This window comes from Balaenoptera acutorostrata, chromosome 1 (genome assembly GCF_949987535.1).
Source record: "Balaenoptera acutorostrata chromosome 1, mBalAcu1.1, whole genome shotgun sequence".
Lineage (NCBI taxonomy): Eukaryota > Metazoa > Chordata > Mammalia > Artiodactyla > Balaenopteridae > Balaenoptera > Balaenoptera acutorostrata.
The window spans coordinates 117,159,935-117,177,481 of record NC_080064.1 but is presented as its reverse complement, the minus strand read 5'-3'; the positions used below and the strand labels follow the sequence as shown (position 1 = coordinate 117,177,481).

The following is a 17,547-nucleotide window of genomic DNA, read 5'->3' as shown; positions in this document are numbered from 1 at the left end:
CCAAAAGTCCAGGTCCCAATGACCTCACAAGTGAAGTCTACCAAATTCTAGAATTAATACCTATCTTTTTCAAATTATTCTAGAAAATTGAAGAGGAAGCAATACTTTCAAACTCATTTTACTAGGCCAGCATTACCCTACTTCCCAAACCAGACAAAGTCATCAAAAAAAGGAAAATTACTGGCCAATATCCCTGATGAACTTAGATGCAAAAATTCTCAATACGATATTAGTAAATCTAATTTAACAATACATTAAAAGCATCATACACCATGATCAAGTGGGATTCATTTCAGGGATCAAGTATAGCTTAACATCCATAAATCAATCAATGTGATACACCACATTAACAAAACAAAGGACAAAAATAATATGGTCATCTCAGGAGGTGCAGAAAAAGCATTTGACAAAATTCAACATCCATTAACGACAAAAACTCTCAACACAGTGGGTGTAGAGAGAACATACCTTAACATAATAAAAGCCATATATGACAAACCCACAGCCAACATCACACTCAATGATGAAAAGCTGAAATCAGTTCCTCAAATATCAGAAACAAAACAAGGATGCCCTATCTCACCACTTTTATTTGACATATATAGTATTGGAAGTCCTAGCTACAGCAGACAAGAAAAAGGAATAAAAGAAACCTAAATTGGAGAAGAAAAATTAAAACTGTCACTGTTTGCAGATGACATGATACTATAAATAGAAAAACCTAAAGACTGTACCAAAATGCTATTTGAACTAATAAATGAATTCAGTAAAGTTGCAGTATACAAATATACAGAAATCTGTTGTGTTTCTATCCACTAATGTTGAACTATCAGGAAGTGAAATTAAGAAAACCCATTTACAATTGCGTTGAAAAGAATAAAATACCTAGGAATAAATTTAACCAAGGAGGTGAAAGACCTGTACTCTGAAAATTATAGGACATTGATGAAAGAAATTGAAGATGGTACAAATAATGGAAAGATATAATGTGTTTATGGATTGAAAGAATAATTTTGTCAAAATTACCATACTACCAAAAGCAGTCTACAGATTCAATGTAATCCCTAGCAAAATACCAATAGCATTTTTCACAGAAGTATAACAAATAATCCTAAAATTTGTATGGAAACACAAAAGATTACAGATAGTCAAAAAAATCTTGAAAAACAACAAACCTGGAGGTGTCATGCTTCTCAATTTCAAACTACACTATAAATCTATAGAAACCAAATAGTGTAGTACTGGCACAAAAACAGACACATAGATCAATGGAACAGAATAGAGAGCCCAGAAATAAACCAATGCTTATGTGGTCAATTAATCTATGACAAATGAGGTAAGAATATAAAGTGAGAAAAAGACAGCCTCTTCAATAATGGTGTTGGGAAAACTGGGCAGCTTCATGCGAAAGAATGAAATTGGATCACTTTCTTATACTGTATACAAATATAAACTCAAAATGGATAACAGATTTAAATGTAAGACCAGAAACCATAAAACTCCTAGAAGAAAACATAGGCAGTAAACACTTTGACATTGGTCTTAGCAGTATATTTTTGGATCTGTCTCCTCAGGCAAGAACAACAAAATTAAAAATAAACAAATGGGACTATATCAAACTAAAAAGCTTTTGCACAGTGATGGAAACCATAAACAAAATATTAAGGCAACCTACTGAATGGGAAAAGATATTTGCAAATGATATATCTGGTAAGGGGTTAATATCCAAAATGTACAAAGAACTCACTCAACTCAATACAAAAAAACAAGCAGTCTGATTAAAAAATGGATAGAGGACCTGAATAGACATTTTTCCAAAGAAGAGACACAGATAGCCAACAGACCACATGAAAAGATGCTCAGTAACACTGGTTATCAGGAAATGCAAATCAAAACCACAATGAGATATCACCTCACACCTGTCAGAATGGCTACTATAAAAAAAGATAGCAAATATAATAAGTGTTGGCGAGGTTGTTGAGAAAAGGGAAACCTTATACACTTGGTGGAAATGTAAATTGCATCCACTATGGAAAATGGTATGGAGATTCCTTAAAAAATTAAAAATACATTTATTATATGATCCATCAATTCCACTCCTGGGTATCTATCTAAAGAAAATGAGAACACTAATTTGAGGAGATATATGCACCCCTGTTTTTATTGCAGCATAATTTTACAATAACCAAGATATGGAAGCAACCTAAGTGCCCATTGACAGACAAAAGTATAAAGAGGAGGGGATACATGCACACACACACACACACACACACACACACACACACACACACACAAGGAATATTAGTCATGAAAAAAATGAAATCTTGCCATTTGCAACAACATAAATGGGCATAAAGGGTATTATGTTAAGTGAAATAAGTCAGGCCAAGAAAAACAAATACTTTACTATTTCACTTATATATGGAATCTAAAAAGCAAAACAAGTAAACAAACAAAACAGAAACAGATTCATAGTTACAGAAAACAAAACTTGGTGGTTGCCAAGGGGAATGGGGGTAGGGGAATGGACAAAATATGTGAAGTGGATTAAGAGGTATAAACTTCCAGTCATACAATAAGTAAGTCATGGGGATGTTATGTACAGCATAGGGAATACAGCCAACAATATCATAATAACTTTATATGATGACAGATGGTTGTTAAACTTATTGTGGAGGTTATTTCATAATGTATATAAATGTTGAACCACTACATTGTATACCTGAAATCGATATTACATGTCAAGTGTACTTCAATTTAAAAAAAAGTTAACAACCAAGTGAAAGGCTAGAGAAATGAGTCAGCAGTCTACTTCAGTGTTCTCTCCTGCATTCCCTCCATCTCATCTCGTTTTTACTTTCATCCTAAAGGCCTTGCATCTCCCCATACTTCCCTGAATGAGATGGTGGTTAAAAATTCACTCACAAGACCTTGTGGAATTGAGAGGAAATTTAAGTGACTCAACCAAGAATACAGAGCTAATAAGTGAGAGACCCAGGGCTTGAAATCAGTCTACTGACTTCAAGTCTTGTTCCTCATGTTGCAGCTGCAGTGGGTGACTGGTACAAATGGGCTCCAAACCAAAGTTCACCATAGGGTCCCAGCATTCACAAAAAGAGAACTCTCCTCCAAAGGGAAGTAGATTTGGCTAAGCAAATAGGATTTGCTTAATAGGGGTGGGAAAGTAAAGAGATAAAGAATATTTATTTTTCTTGGAGATGGAATTGAGTTTCTTACCAAACTTAAAGCTTGAGCTGTTGGAGGTTTTCTAACAAGCAAGAGAACTATGGGCCACAGTAGAGACTTCAAATCTCTCTACTACATAGTCTCACTCTCTACTGCTAATAGGGTGTGATACATGATTAAGGAGAAGTGAACTGGGTGACTGGCCAAGAACCTGAATTTGTCTTCCTGTATTTCTGATTCAAAAACATTAATTAGAACTAAAGTTTTCTAACTTCTGTGGTCTCATTACCTGTTTAAAATTTTCATTTAGCAGTCATCAGTCTGCCAAATATATGTTATATATTATATTTTATATATTATTATATATTATGGTATGCATTTTATATATTACATATATTTAGCATAATTCACTATTGTACTCCCAGGACTTAGCACTGGACCTAACCTCTTTAAGTAAGGGCCAGGTTTGCTTGTGCAGTTCCAAATGCTTTTCTCTGATTTGATTTAATACTGGAGAAAGTGGATACTCATGTTCCCTAAAATCTTAACTGCTTCTATGTGAATAAGACTCTACAGCTTGAACTGCTGCTGGAAATTCTCTTCCTTTGGGGGTCTGCATTGGCTAGAATGAGGATCACAGGTGGCTATTTCATAGAGGATTCTTCTCTTTTGAAAAAGGTTCAGGGATGAGGTTTTGCTTTATTTGGGAAGTTTGAGGCCCTGGGGAATTTGAATTTTGCTTAGCTTGATTTCTCTGGTACATTACTATCCATACTGTGAATTTCCCTTGGGTGGTGATATACTCTGGGTAAACAGAAAATGCCAGCTAAGTGGTGCAAGTTCAATTCTGCCTTCACCCCTTTTCTGTCTTAGCCTTATTATCTGTAGAGTTGAGAGCCTTATCCCTGCCTCCTTCCTAGGATCGTTCTGAGGACCTAGTGGGATAATGTCTAGGAAAGCGTTTTGTGTTAAGGACCACATTATGGAAGAGTTGCTTGCCATAAAATGATCCTGAGCGTGAGTAGTGACCAAAATAATCCTGGGGAACAGGGAGGATTCCTTTCGGGTTGTTTAATCCAGCCAAATATTCAGTGAGAGGCTGGAATTGTTTAGTAGGTCAGAAAAAGTTCTGTGGCCAGGATCTTGATGGGGTGTGACAAGGGCTATTGAAAACATCTGATTCTATGGTGTGTGACTGTGAAGCTATTCCATTCAAACAAGTTTTCTGGAAAACCTGGGTAATAAACATTCTAGAAGTCCATAGTGATAAGGTACTCTGCATGATGCCGTCCACAACCACATAGCCCTTGGCCTTAGGAGATGGCCCCATACATAGATCAAGACAGCCTTATTGCCCAGGTAACAAACATTTATTTCACTGAACCTCAGTATGCAGGGCCCTTTCTTGGCTTGATGAGATTAGCTTCATATAGATCACAGAAAAATATCCCAAGGCTTATGTCTTTGTCATAAATATTAAGCACACTTTGTCTATTTCTCTATCACATTGTATTATGGTGAGTTCTGCATAAGCCCATCTCCCCTGCTAGACTGGGAGCTCCTTTGTTCAAGGATTAGTGCAGAATTATTTTGATATTTTCCATGTCTAGCCCAGTATCTGGCATATAGTAAAGATTCCATGTATGTTTATTGAATGACTGTCAAACACTTTGCCTGCAATACTTTGCTTTTAATTATTCAGTTCTTTTATTTGCCAGTTAACAACTTCTCTTAATTTCTTTCAGCCACCTTATATTCTTAGGGAACTTTAGGTATAGTTTGATTTTTACCATTGTCTCTATTGACCCTGAGAGAAGGCCTGGTAGTTCTGTTATGGTCTGGAGAGCAGATACATGTGCTATTTGGGTCTCTGTATCTTCTTTTGAAGGCTTTTCTGAGTAATGAGCCCTCCCTTTAATTCTAATGGAAGTTGTGTCCTGGAGCCATCGTAGCCCCAAGTCTGAGGTCTAGCCTAGTCAGTGACTTGTTCTCCTCACTGGGTACTCATTTGGATCCCAAACCCCAAATCTACGTGAAACTCCTTGATCAGCCTCTGCTCCCCTGCTCTCTGTGATTGCCTGATTCAGCTTCATCATAAGTGCATAATTATTTCTGTGTATGACCTCTAAATACTCTAGTCTCATTCTCTTTGCCCCCATGATTTTCTCGGCTTAGAGTCTATAGATTCATACAACTTCTTAGGTGTCTCGGTGGATCTAGGTAAGGACAATAAGGATGCCAAAAATTCACATAGATGCCTCATAAATTTAATCCGAGTTTTCCTGAGTCTTAGATGATTCCCATTGTTTAAAAGTTAAAGCCAAATTCCTTAGTTCAGCAAACAAGGCCTTTACAATCTGACTCCAACCAACCTTCTGGTCTTATCTCCCCTCATTTCCTTTCTTGTACCCTGGAGTCAGCATGCTGAGTCACGTTCCATTTCCTCAACATTTCTCTTAACTTTCATACATGTGAAATATTATTTCTTCACTTTGGAATTCTTCTCCTTCAACAATTTGCCTATCAGACAGTCTCCTGTAAGTGTTTTAAAACCAGTCCAATTTACAGATCACCTCCTCTCTGAAGACTTCTCTGGCATCTCCAACAGAGTTTCTCTTTCTTTCTCTCCCTCCCTCCCTCTCATTCCCCTTCAATCTTTTGTATATATCACTTGACATAAAGAATTGAAACTATATCTTTAAATGGTTGTCTTTGCCACTAGAGTTGAGTTTTTTGAAGCAAGGCACTAGGTTTTTTTTTCATCTTTCCTTCCCCAGGATCTAGCCCACAGCCTGGTTCATTCCTATTACCCATTACATGCTTTCTGAATTAACAGCAGCCAAACTGACCCAGGAGGATCTTGGAATGTGCCCTCAAACGGCTGTTAATATGGCTGACAAGATTTGGAATTGCTAGGATCTCTAATTAAACTGTCTGTGGTCACCATCCTTAATAAACAGTTTTGCTAGAAACTGGGATAAATTAAAGCAGCTGGGAGAGGAAATCTGTTTCCCCTGGGCTATCTCATTCTGAGGCCACTTTTTCTGTCCACACAGTGATTTATGACTTGATATGTCATATACAAACAGACTGCAACAGAGACTCCAAGTTGAGCAATTCTCATACTCTTAAGTAGGAAGGAAGGGATTGTAGGGAAGAATGTATGTCCTGGATTCTGTTTTTTCTAAGGGACTCCCTGTTGTCTTCATTAAGTGGAGAGCCACAAGAAAACCAAAAGGCCAATGAAAAATCCTTGGTCCACATTACTCCTTGACCTCTTCTTCAGGCATATCCTGTCCTTGTTTGTCTAATTATCCACAAAAACAGGGCCAGCACTTTGTCCAGGGGCTATATTTAAAGCTTTCAGACTCCCGGTTGGAGGCTGTTTCTGTTCCTCTCTTCTCCTCCTCCTTATGGGCCAGGTCTCTGGGAGCCAAGGACATGGGGCTCTTCTCCTCATAGTTCTGATTAGAATGGATGCTTTTAGAGCCTCAGAAGAACAATTCCCAAATTGTCAGGAAAGCTTCCTTCCAATGGTCCAGAGCAGAGCATCCTTGATCTCTTTGTTCCTTGGGGTGTACACCACAGGGTTCAGTAGGGAGGTGATCACAGTGTAGGTCACTGAGATTAGCTGATCCTGATCCTTGGTGTTCTCTGACTTGGGCTTGGGGTAGACAGTGGAGGCACAGCCATAGTGAACAATGACCACAATGAGGTGGGAGGCGCAGGTAGCAAAGGCCTTCTTCCTGCCCTCAGCTGAGGCGATCTTGATGATTGTAGAGATAATGAGGACTTAAGAGATGAAGACCAGACCCACAGGCACAACGAGCACCAAAACACTGATGATCAAAGTCAGAATCTCATTGACAGTCGTGTCAATGCAGGATAGCTTCATCACATGTTGGATGTCACAGAAGAAGTAGGCCACCTTTGTTGCACAGAAAAGTAACCTGAATACAGGTGTCACCTGTGTCATAGCTACAACCAGCCCAATGCTGCAGGCCCTCCACACCAGCTGGTTGCACACCTTCTTGTTCATAATGACTGTGTATCTCAGGGGGTTGCAGATGGCTGCATATCAGTCATATCCCATTGCTGTGAGCAGGAAGCAGTTAGTGATCCCAAAGGTTGCAAAAAAGAACATCTGTGTGGCACAACCGTCAGTGAGATAGACTGGCTTATACCCATGAGGCTGGATAGCATCCTTGGGAGAATGACCAATGTATATATAGTCTCTGAAGTGGACAGCATGGTGATGAAGAAGTACATGGGGGTGTGGAGATGATGATCAATACGGATAATGGTCATGATTATATTACCTGCTAGGGTTAAGATGTACAGGGTAAGAAACACCACAAAAAGAGTGAGCTGGTGCTCGTGGAAGCTGGAGAAACCTTGCAAAACAAACTCAGTGGTGAGAGTGTGGTTCTCCCTCTTCATTGAGTGGTCACTAAATCGGAAATGTAGAAGAATAAAAGTTGCATAATTTTAGTAAAGCAGTTTAATCACATTTCTGAAATTGATTGAACTTCATTCTCAGCTATAAACCTGGGGATACATTTCCCAGTGAATTGAAGTTGATCTTTGGATTTACTTAACTTTGCTTAAAATATTCTTGTTCTGTGGCCATCTATTACAATTTCCTATGCATGCTAGAATCATCTAATTTTCCTCCCCCCCCACCCGCACTGTATAACCATGTACATTCCCACTTCACCTACTCTTCCACCTTATCATCTGGAACGCCCTTCCTCTTTTCCTCCTCTTATTTAAATCGTCCCCATTCTTCAAAGACTAATGCATGTCTTCCCCTCCATCAATGCATTTTGTACTCGAAATTTTCATTTGATGCTTGAAAACAATTTGTTTAGGGATTGACTGGAGACTTCTTTTATTTCAAAACTATGAATCATCCCCTTGCACATCCTTTAAGAAGCAGAAGCAAAGCAGACTCAGAAATGTTCATCTTGTTTTCAAGAAGGAGAAGGTGAATCTTAACCAACCACCATCCTCTCTCCACTGCTGTCTGAATGATGGAAGTCGGCTGACACTTCACAGCACTCACTCATGTATATTGTAAACTATGCTACATCTTCATCTTCCCTAAGCTAGAAGGCAGATTTACAGCCTTACTCAACTTTGTGAGTAGGCATACACCTACTCTGCAGAGATAAACAATTACACCAGGGAAGATGCATCAAATTCAAGTGTCCCTCATCGAAAGCAAAAGCAGACCCTGAATATAAAGAACAGAGTTACAATAAAGATACATCATTTTGTTGAAGGATAGCGCTCAGTCCAATTCATGTAATATTTCACATTTTGGTCCCTTTAGACAGTAAGCTCCTGTAGGGTATATTTAAATTATATTCTGATTTCCTTATGCATATTCAGAAAAAGGTTTTTTGCATAAAGTAAATCACATCAGTGAGGAAGGTTAGTAGGCATGGAGACCTCCTTCAAGTTTATAAAAAATTATTTAAGAGAAGTTGGCGACCAGCTGTTAAGCATTTACATGAAGAATGCTGAAAAAGAGTAAAGCTGCAACAGAATATATTTCCCAATAGGAAAAATAATTTGATACTAAAATATGTGGCTAAAGACATTTATCTTTTGGGAGGCCTCTGGGCATAAACTAGGCAGCGGTCCAGCCATGGGTGGTATGGCGCCTCTACTGTGAAATAAAAAAATGTGTGTTAGAGCTTTTAATTGTTCTAGTGATGGCCATGGGTGCTGCTAGCAATTATTGGTGCTAAATGTCCTGCAATGCATGTGACAATCCCGCCCAAGGAAGAACTGTCCTATTCCAAATACCAACAGGGCTACTGCTGAGAAACCCTGGGCTAGAGTGTTGTCTGATCTGGTTGAAGTCTGTCTTGAGGTAGAAGAATGGCTGCTATAACCTGGTTAGTATCCTCCACCCTGGGAAGCCTATAATTCTTCCAAGAAAATCAAAGGTAGGAAGAGCAAACACAACCTTATGAAGACCTACTCCAGCTGTGACGAGCTGTTATACTACAATAAGTTAAAGTCAGTCCAGGAGCAATAAGCTCCATTTCAGCTCCTTTTCTAAAGAACAGTTACCTGTGACTGCGTAGTGCTGAGGCACAACAGGAGAGCTGGGCTGGAGGAGGCCGAGGAGTGAAGATGGAAGTGTTGTGCTCCCTTGGCCACAGCCTGCAGGCCGGGGAGGGAAGAGCGAGGTAACCAAAAGGGCCTATGACGGGCTGAGACTGAAGGGGCAGCAGATAAACACACTATAGTGGGAATGTGGTTAGGCTTGGGAGCTGCAGGACTCCTTGACAGCCCCTCTGTGTGGAGAAGTCTTCAAAGCCAGAGAAGGACCTCCCCCAGGAGCAGCCAGTGGGGATCCTGGAGGTGACTCCCTGTAGACATCCTGAGAGCCATACTGAGGGCTGGGAGGATACAGACAGCAGGTACCTGTGGGGCTCGTTATGTGTAGGGCTCATTTACCCAGTCCTGAGGTTGGCATTTGGGGAGCCTGGGGGGAAGTTTTTGCTTCAAGTAGAATCAGCATTAGAGGAAGCTGGTTTATTTAGTTCCCTACACTTGTTTGAGTAAACACATTGTGGCTGGCCAGTTAGCTCAGTTGGTTAGAGTGTGGGGTTAATAATAAAATAATGAATAAGCACATTGTGGGGTGTTTTTGCATATGTGCCTTGGAAATCCATAGTTTACACATCTAGGCAGCTCAAGCTTGGAGCCATATCCTCTTGGATCTCAGGAAGTTTAGGCCCTTTTTCTTACAGGCAGGATCTCTTACAGACAGTTTAGGAATCTGGTTCTCTCTTTGGAATTAAAGTAGTCAAATATGGTCATGGTTCTGCAGAGGGCAGTTCATGCTGCCTGTCTTTCTGCCCCTGTGACATTCAGAATTGGAAGGACATTGTCTTTAGATCCAAGGATCCTCTCTTGGGGGTTAGAAAACAGAGATGAGCCTCTGGACACTGTTCTCTTTACTCAAAATTACCTCCTCTTCTCCATTTGGCAAACTTATACTAGTCTGTCAAGACCCAGCTTCAGAATTTACTTTCCGCTGAAGACTTCCCATGCGTTACTTTATCGCTTCTGTAGCATTTTCTTCCTTTAACATGTGGTGCTTATCTGCGCCCATTCACTCTTCAAGCACTAAGCATAAGCCAGGCCCTGTGCTCATTGCTGGGCATACAGAAATGAATGAGATGCTTCATCAACCTTTGAGGAGCTCACCGTTTGGTTACAGGTGGTAAACAACTTAAATAAACTGAAATAGATGCCACGAGTAAGTGGGACAGGAAAGAGATGGTCCTTGATTAGACTCAGGTTGATTACAGAAAAAATGGAGTAAGTAAATAAGACCAAGTTACAAAAGGGTTTAGAGTATTTAGACATTATCATTTTTAAGGGCCTCTCAAATGATTTCACTTATCCCTCCTGTTCATGGGCTTCACAGTCCCTTAGCAACTAACCTCTAAAGGACCACCAGCCCTCACAATTAGCTACCCTGCACCCTCTTCTTGTTTATCTGGTGATTTTGCTTCCATGCTGGTAAAAAAGATACTCAACACTGGAATTTGATAGATTGATCTGGCAGCAGTAGAAGATGGATTTGAGGTTGGTGAGAAGAGGCAGGGTGGTTGCTGACACAACAGTCAGGCCAGAGATAATTGGGATTGATCTAGAGAGGGTGACAGTGGCCCATATAAGAGGGACAGATGGGACAGACAAATGAGGTGAGTCAATAGGGCTTGTAACTGAATCAATGTGTAGATCAAGGGAGAGGAAAGAACCAATCATTTCATAAACTACTCCCATCAGGTTCATTCATGCCAACTCCCCGATTATTCACAAATATGCATAGCTTCCTGTTATAACAGATAAATCAAACAAATGATCTATATATTAATGTTCCATCATTAGATATGATTGGTGGCTATGGGATCTCAATAGGAAAGGAGTGGAGTTGGGCAAAATAGCTCAGTGCTTTATGATGCCATTGCTCTGGGACAAATTAAGAAGATTTTGGAAATGGGGCAGTGGGTAGATGGTATAAAAATGTGGTGCCAGGGGAAAAAGAGGTTTTTAGCTTCAGAGTCAACTAATATTTATTGAACACTTTCACAAGTTTTTGTCTCACTTGATCCTCCAAATGACCCTATGAAGTCAGGGTCAAAATGATCCTATTTTGGACCCTATAGGGTCCAAATGACCCTATTTTCATTTTACAGATGAGAAATTATGAGGAATTTATTACTCCACCAACAGTAAGTCTATTGAAATTTGGTACTAGATGGAAATGAACATGTGGAGTGACTATAGAAACAAAGCTGGCGAAACAGCCAAGAGAACCTGCTATACACTGCTTTATTTGGGGACCATTTATTCTAGTTCATTCATGGCATTCACAGTAGTTTAGGATCCCAGGTCTAACCTTTAGGATTGTCAATGGGACTCTTCCAGAGCCATGAATAGGACTCACAACAGGGTTAACTGAGGCCAACATTGTTCCTGGATGTCTTGGTCAGCTTTGGCTGCTATAACAAAATATCATAGACTGTGTAGCTTAAACGACAGACATTTATTTCTTATTTCTGGAGGCTGGGAATCCAAGATCAAGGTGCTGGAAGATTTGGTTCCTGGTGAGAGTTTTCTCTCTGGGTTGCAGATGGCTGCCATTTTTCTGTGTCCTCTTATGATGGGGTTGGGAGAGAGCGAGAGAGAGAGCTCTGACATCTCTTGTTAAAGGGCTCTAATCCTATCAGGAGGACCCCACCCTCATGACCTCATCTAAACCTAATTACTTCCCACAGTTCCATCCCCAAATACCATCACATTAGAGTTTAGGACTTCAACATATGAGATGTGCAGGGTGAGGGGGCAGGGGTGTGGGTGGACACACAATTCAATCCATAGCACTGAAGTTATATCTACTCTCATACTATCCCTGTCACCTGGACCTGGGGTCTCCAATTTTTTTGCATGTGAAAACTCCTTTTTTAATTTCAAAATATTTCATGACTCTCCAGCTTGATGATGGTTGGGTAATAATAGTTGTACTATTTGTACCAATTGATAGAAAAAAAAATCCTGAAAAGAGAACTGCAAATTTAGTAATTCATGCTTTCAAATGAATTATGATACATTCAAAAATAGCTGCACATGTCTTTGTAAGTATTTATACACCCTGCATATGAAGGCTGATGAACACATGAATCCTGGAACTCACTGCAGTGTCTCTGAGGCAACAAGGAGAGAAGTGGGAATGATGCTCTGAGTAGTTGGTTAGACCAATAAGTGGGTAGGGCATAGGTGAAGGGAATCTGGGGTAGGAATGCAGAGAGGCAGCTGAAAGGTTTATTAACACATGGCAAATGTGTCCAGGAAGTCATTCTTGGAAGACCCTGGAGAATAGTTAGTTTCCTTTTACTGGAATTTGGGATCAAAGACTATAGGGGAAGCCCATTTTCAAAGTCAGGGCCTCCTGGGAAGAGGGAACTCATTCTATGAATGAGAACTTGTTAAAACTGCTGTTACAACTGTCACCTCGGAGTGAGATAGAAAACAATGTGGGGGACAGGGTGGTGGAGTTAGTAGCTATCCTGCTTCCTGCTGCCAGGAGACATCATGTCCGTAACAGTTTTGACTCCTCACAATAACCTTGGGAGGTTGATATTGTCAGCCCCACTGTGCAGATAGGACACAAAGGCCAGGGAGGTTAAGTGACTATCCTAGGACACATGCCTATAATGGTGGACCTAGGATAGGAACACATGTTACTCTGGCCCCAAAGCCTGTGCTCCATCTACAATATTGCACTGCTTAAGCATCTCCTACTTCAGGCTGTCAATGCTTTGAAGGGGGTCAGGGACAATAATAAATGTGGGTAGGAGGATGGGTACAGAGGTTAATGATCTAGTGGTCCTGAGCCCTAACATTTTCCAGTGGCCTTTGGCCCACTGTAGATTTCCTTTTTTCCTTTTATCTTTGGAGCTGTGCTGAGTAGAGAAAGGATGCACTAAGATATTTGAGAAGAAAGCATATTACAGTACATAATTTCTGAACTTCCAGACTAATTTCCAAGACCCAGTGACATTCAAATAGGATTTGAGATATGTGTAAATTCGCAATGTATAGAACTCCTTTTTCTCCTAGTCTTTAATTATTATAAAGGAGAAAGCTGGTTCAAATAATCATCATTAGCTTATAATGCAGCTGCAGACCCTGGGGTGAATTGCCTGTTTTTAAATCTTGATTTTGCCACATACTAGCTGTATGACCTTGACGAATTTACTTAATCTTTTCAGGTCTCAGATTTCTCATCTGTAAAGTAAGTTTAATAAAATACTTACCTCATAGACTTACAGTGAGGATTAAATGAGTAAAGTGCTTAAATTCATGCCTGCTATCCAGGAGGTATTCAATACATGTACCAAAAGGGGACATCACCAAGGGGGGCAAACAACCTGGAAGTAATGAAATAATAAAAAGAAAAGAGGGAGAAGAACTCTCTGCTGATGCTAATTGTGTTTTGGCTGCCCACAGATGTCTTCATTTATTCTTTCCTTCCTTTCTTCTTTGTTTTAATAATTATTGAGCAGCTACTATGTATCTGACACTGTTCTAAGTGAAACAGATGCAGAGAGGACACTCGGGGAGTGGAGCCTGAGTGATAGATATAGGTGTCTCATGGTTCAAATTAAATTCAAGATAGCTAATGTCTAGAATAGGCTGTGAGAGGAGACACCACCTTTCCTTTTTCTTTTTTTTTCTTAAGATTTTTTTTTTTTTGATGTGGGCCATTTTTAAAGTCTTTATTGAATTTGTTACAGTATTGCTTCTGTTTTATGTTTTGGTTTTTGGCTGCAAGGCATGTGGGATCTTAGCTCCCTGACCAGGGATCGAACCCGCACCCCCTGCACCACCAGGGAAGTCCCATCTTTTCTTTTTTAAATTAATTAATTATTATTATTATTATTATTATTATTTTAGTTGAGGAGATTCTAGTGTGTGGACCCAGGACATTCTATGATCCAGATCCAGCTCTTTCTTTTCAGCCCTGCTTCCTTCCTATGTTCTCCAAATACCACTTGTTCTAATACCCGAGTCTCCCTCCTTCTGTGTGGAATGTCGTTTCTGCTTCTATTTTCTAGTCTGTAAACACAATAAAGAGACTGAAACTTATTAAGGGTTTGAATTACCAGTAACTGTGAGAAAGCAGTGATAAAAACAACAAAATATTAAAGTTTATAAAAATCTCTGGCTTTAACCCCAGTGTAAGTGGAGGGAAGCTTATTTTTTTTTTTCTCATTTCATTTGTCTCCATTGGCTCATCTATAGAGAGGATAATATCTACTCATAGTGTTCCTATGGAGATTATATGAGTTACTGTATGTAAATAGCCAAGCACAGCTCTTGATACATAATAGGCAAACAGTACATTACATTTCTGCTTCCTTCTCTTCATCTGTCCTCCCCATCCCCACTATGCATAACTCTGGGTTCTACTTGTATGTTAAGCCCACCCCCAAAGCACACATACATTTATTCTCTCTCTCTCTCATGTTCATGGATGGGTCTTGTCATTAATTTCTCCAATATCTGTTGATTGGAAAGCCCAGGCCTCACTTTCTACCTCCTCTCCAACTCTAGATTCTCAAATGTGTGGGGATGGGGGTAGAGGTGGTCTGGTTTCAAACCCCAGCTCTTCTTACTTCACATGTGACCTTACGAACATTTCCTCCTCTGTTTAGGCTTAGTTTCTTCACCCGTAAGATGAAGACAGTACTAGTGTCTACCTCAGAGGACTGATGCATGGGAAGGGTTGCATGGGAAGATGCCCATAAGTCATTTAGCAAAGGGCCTGGTATAGAGCGTGCCATCAATAAGTGGTAACTGTTGATAAAGATGAGCATAGATTTCTAAATATGAGTTTTGCTGGTCATTGTTTTATCTTCACTTCTCCTCCCCCAGGCCTGACGTCAAGGCTAGAAGGTGGTTGGTCTCCATCTAGCTAACACTGTGGAGCAGCTTGCAGAGTCGAGGATGCTTTTCTGTCTTTTGGAGATGTGAGGAGAAGGAGGTAGCGGGGGAATGAAACATAGTATTCAAGCAGAGGAGAGAATCCCAAGGATCAGGAGGAGGATCTGCATGTGCATTGGAATGGAAAAGCCACTCCCAGCGCAGCAATTCTGCAAGTGTGCCTTTGTCCAGGACCTCTGCCTTGAACTCCTACACTCATGAACCCAATATTTCAGCCAGCCAGCCAGCCGTTTACTGACCCTCACCTTTCTGCCCTCTGCTTGATATCTGGGGCAGTAAGGTGGGCACTTCTGTATTCAGGGAATACGCTTTTTCTAGTATAGAGGGGGAAAATTAGGTTCACTCAACCAGAGTCAGATGTTCCATTTCTCTCCTCCAGTCCCCACCAGCCAGGAGTGTGATTGATGGTGTGGGGATGGGACTGCATGTCCCCAATCCCTCTGGCTCATTCAGTGTGAAGACTATATTTTGAGCTAAATTCACCAATTAAGCCCTTTGAAAGTTCTGCCTAAGATTTTCTAAGACTAATGCTCAGATACCACTTCCTGAGTGATTTTTCAGTATTTATATAGTGCTTTTTATTCCCCAAGTTTTGTGACACAGCTGTGCCTTCATCTTTCCACTTGACAATATTCCTAGGAAAGAAAAGAAAAAGAAAAGGTGACATTCCATGAGGCAAAGGTCATAAAGCCACATCCAGTCAGACAAGAATCATGTTTCATTGAGTCATAGAATGTGACTTACATCTCACCAGGCAGAGCTGAGGCTCTCTCAGGCTTCAGGAGAGCAAAGGCTTGAGAGTGTAGAACCAGGACTGCCAGGACTCCCGCCGTGTGTGGCAGACACGGCTCCCAGAGAATCTTCTGGAAAGGAGGACTAGAAGAAAAATTTAGAGCCCACCAGGGTCTGTTAGTTAATTTCTCTCTCTGATTGGCCAGATCTGGGAGTAACAAACAGACAGAAAGCAACACTGCGTTCTCCTATGCCTCCCCAAAGCCCTGTTCCTTTAATCTGGATTGCAGTCTGTCAGAGAGAACCATTCTCCTGTGCCCCAGGACTCTGGGGTCCCTCTCCCCAAAGCCACAGTGACTGTCCCCAAGGCAGCAGTAGCAAGAGCCAAACACCATGATGTCTGGGGATCTCATTAGAAAAGGGGCTCATCAACCTACTCACATAGGTAGTATGTAGGTGTCAGGGAGAAAGAAATTTTCCTCTGCCCTTTCAGGTTCTTCTGGCTGGTCTAAGAATTAAATTGACATGAGACAGATTAACATGAGAAAATCAAACAGAAGTTTAATGACATGTGTACATGGGAGAGGGCCAGGAAAACTGAGTAAGTTGCCAAAGTGTCCAAAGACCTCACTTTAAACACCATCTTCAACTAACAGAAGAGGATGTTGCCGGTAGTGATTTGGGGATTCAAAGGGGAGAAAGGCAATTCAAATGCAGAGAGAAAAGCAAAAGTTTAGTAAATAAATGTTTGCTGGGCCTGCAAAGACAATGGGACACAGAAAGGAATTTTAATAAACAGACTTTCCTAGGTTCCTCACTGTCTACCACACCTACTTCATATTATAGTTATCTATGGTGATGGCTCCTTTCCTGGAACAAGTCCTCCATCTGTGTTCTTTTAGTCAGTTAGGGGGAAGGTCAAAGGTTCTTCCTGAGTCTTTTGGGACTTAATTGTTTCAGCTCAAAATAATCTGCATGCCAAAGAGACATTTTGGGGTGGCAAGTTTTGCTCCCCTACATAGATGATCTAGGGTTTCCACAGGAACAAAGCTGTTTCATCAGGACATGGTCCTGCTCTGCTCGGTGGATGGAGGATGAAGAGGAGCTCTTGCCTCATGACCATCATTGTAGAAAGTGTCTACAACCTTGTGGAACCCAACCATGTTTAAGGGTGCAGCTTCATTAGACAAGCCACTCACACACTAGGACCTCTGTACCCTAAGGGCCGAAGGATCTGTCTCTGAGGTCCCTTCCAATTTGAATGTTCTGGGAACTGTGACTCATTCATTCACTGATTCCTTCAACAAATACTCATTGTGTGATTCTCACATGGAAGGTACATGGAATATAGCAGAATGGGGACATGGCATCTGTACTATATACCAGTTCGGCTGGTTTTGCCCATCAGACTCCAAGGCATCACTGCGTATTGCATAGGAAAAGCTGAGAACCTTCTCCTTGAGGAAGATGAGAAGGAAGGCCCACATTGAAGTCCTTCCTGCACCTGCCCTCTTTCTCTTTCCCAGCATTTAGGCATTGAGCAGGCCCAGCCTTGTCTGCCTTTCATAATGCAAACCCAAGATGGGCCTT

At 40.8% G+C, this 17,547-nt stretch overlaps 1 protein-coding gene across 1 annotated transcript; it reads right to left on the bottom strand.

Moving 5' to 3' along the window:
- Positions 1-6,700: 6,700 nt before the first annotated feature.
- Positions 6,701-7,653, bottom strand: LOC102997281 (olfactory receptor 10J1-like). Its single transcript, XM_028163907.2, is given in 2 exon segments — positions 6,701-7,347; positions 7,350-7,653. Coding segments are annotated over 2 exon segments (924 nt in total). The 5' UTR covers positions 7,627-7,653.
- Positions 7,654-17,547: the final 9,894 nt, after the last annotated feature.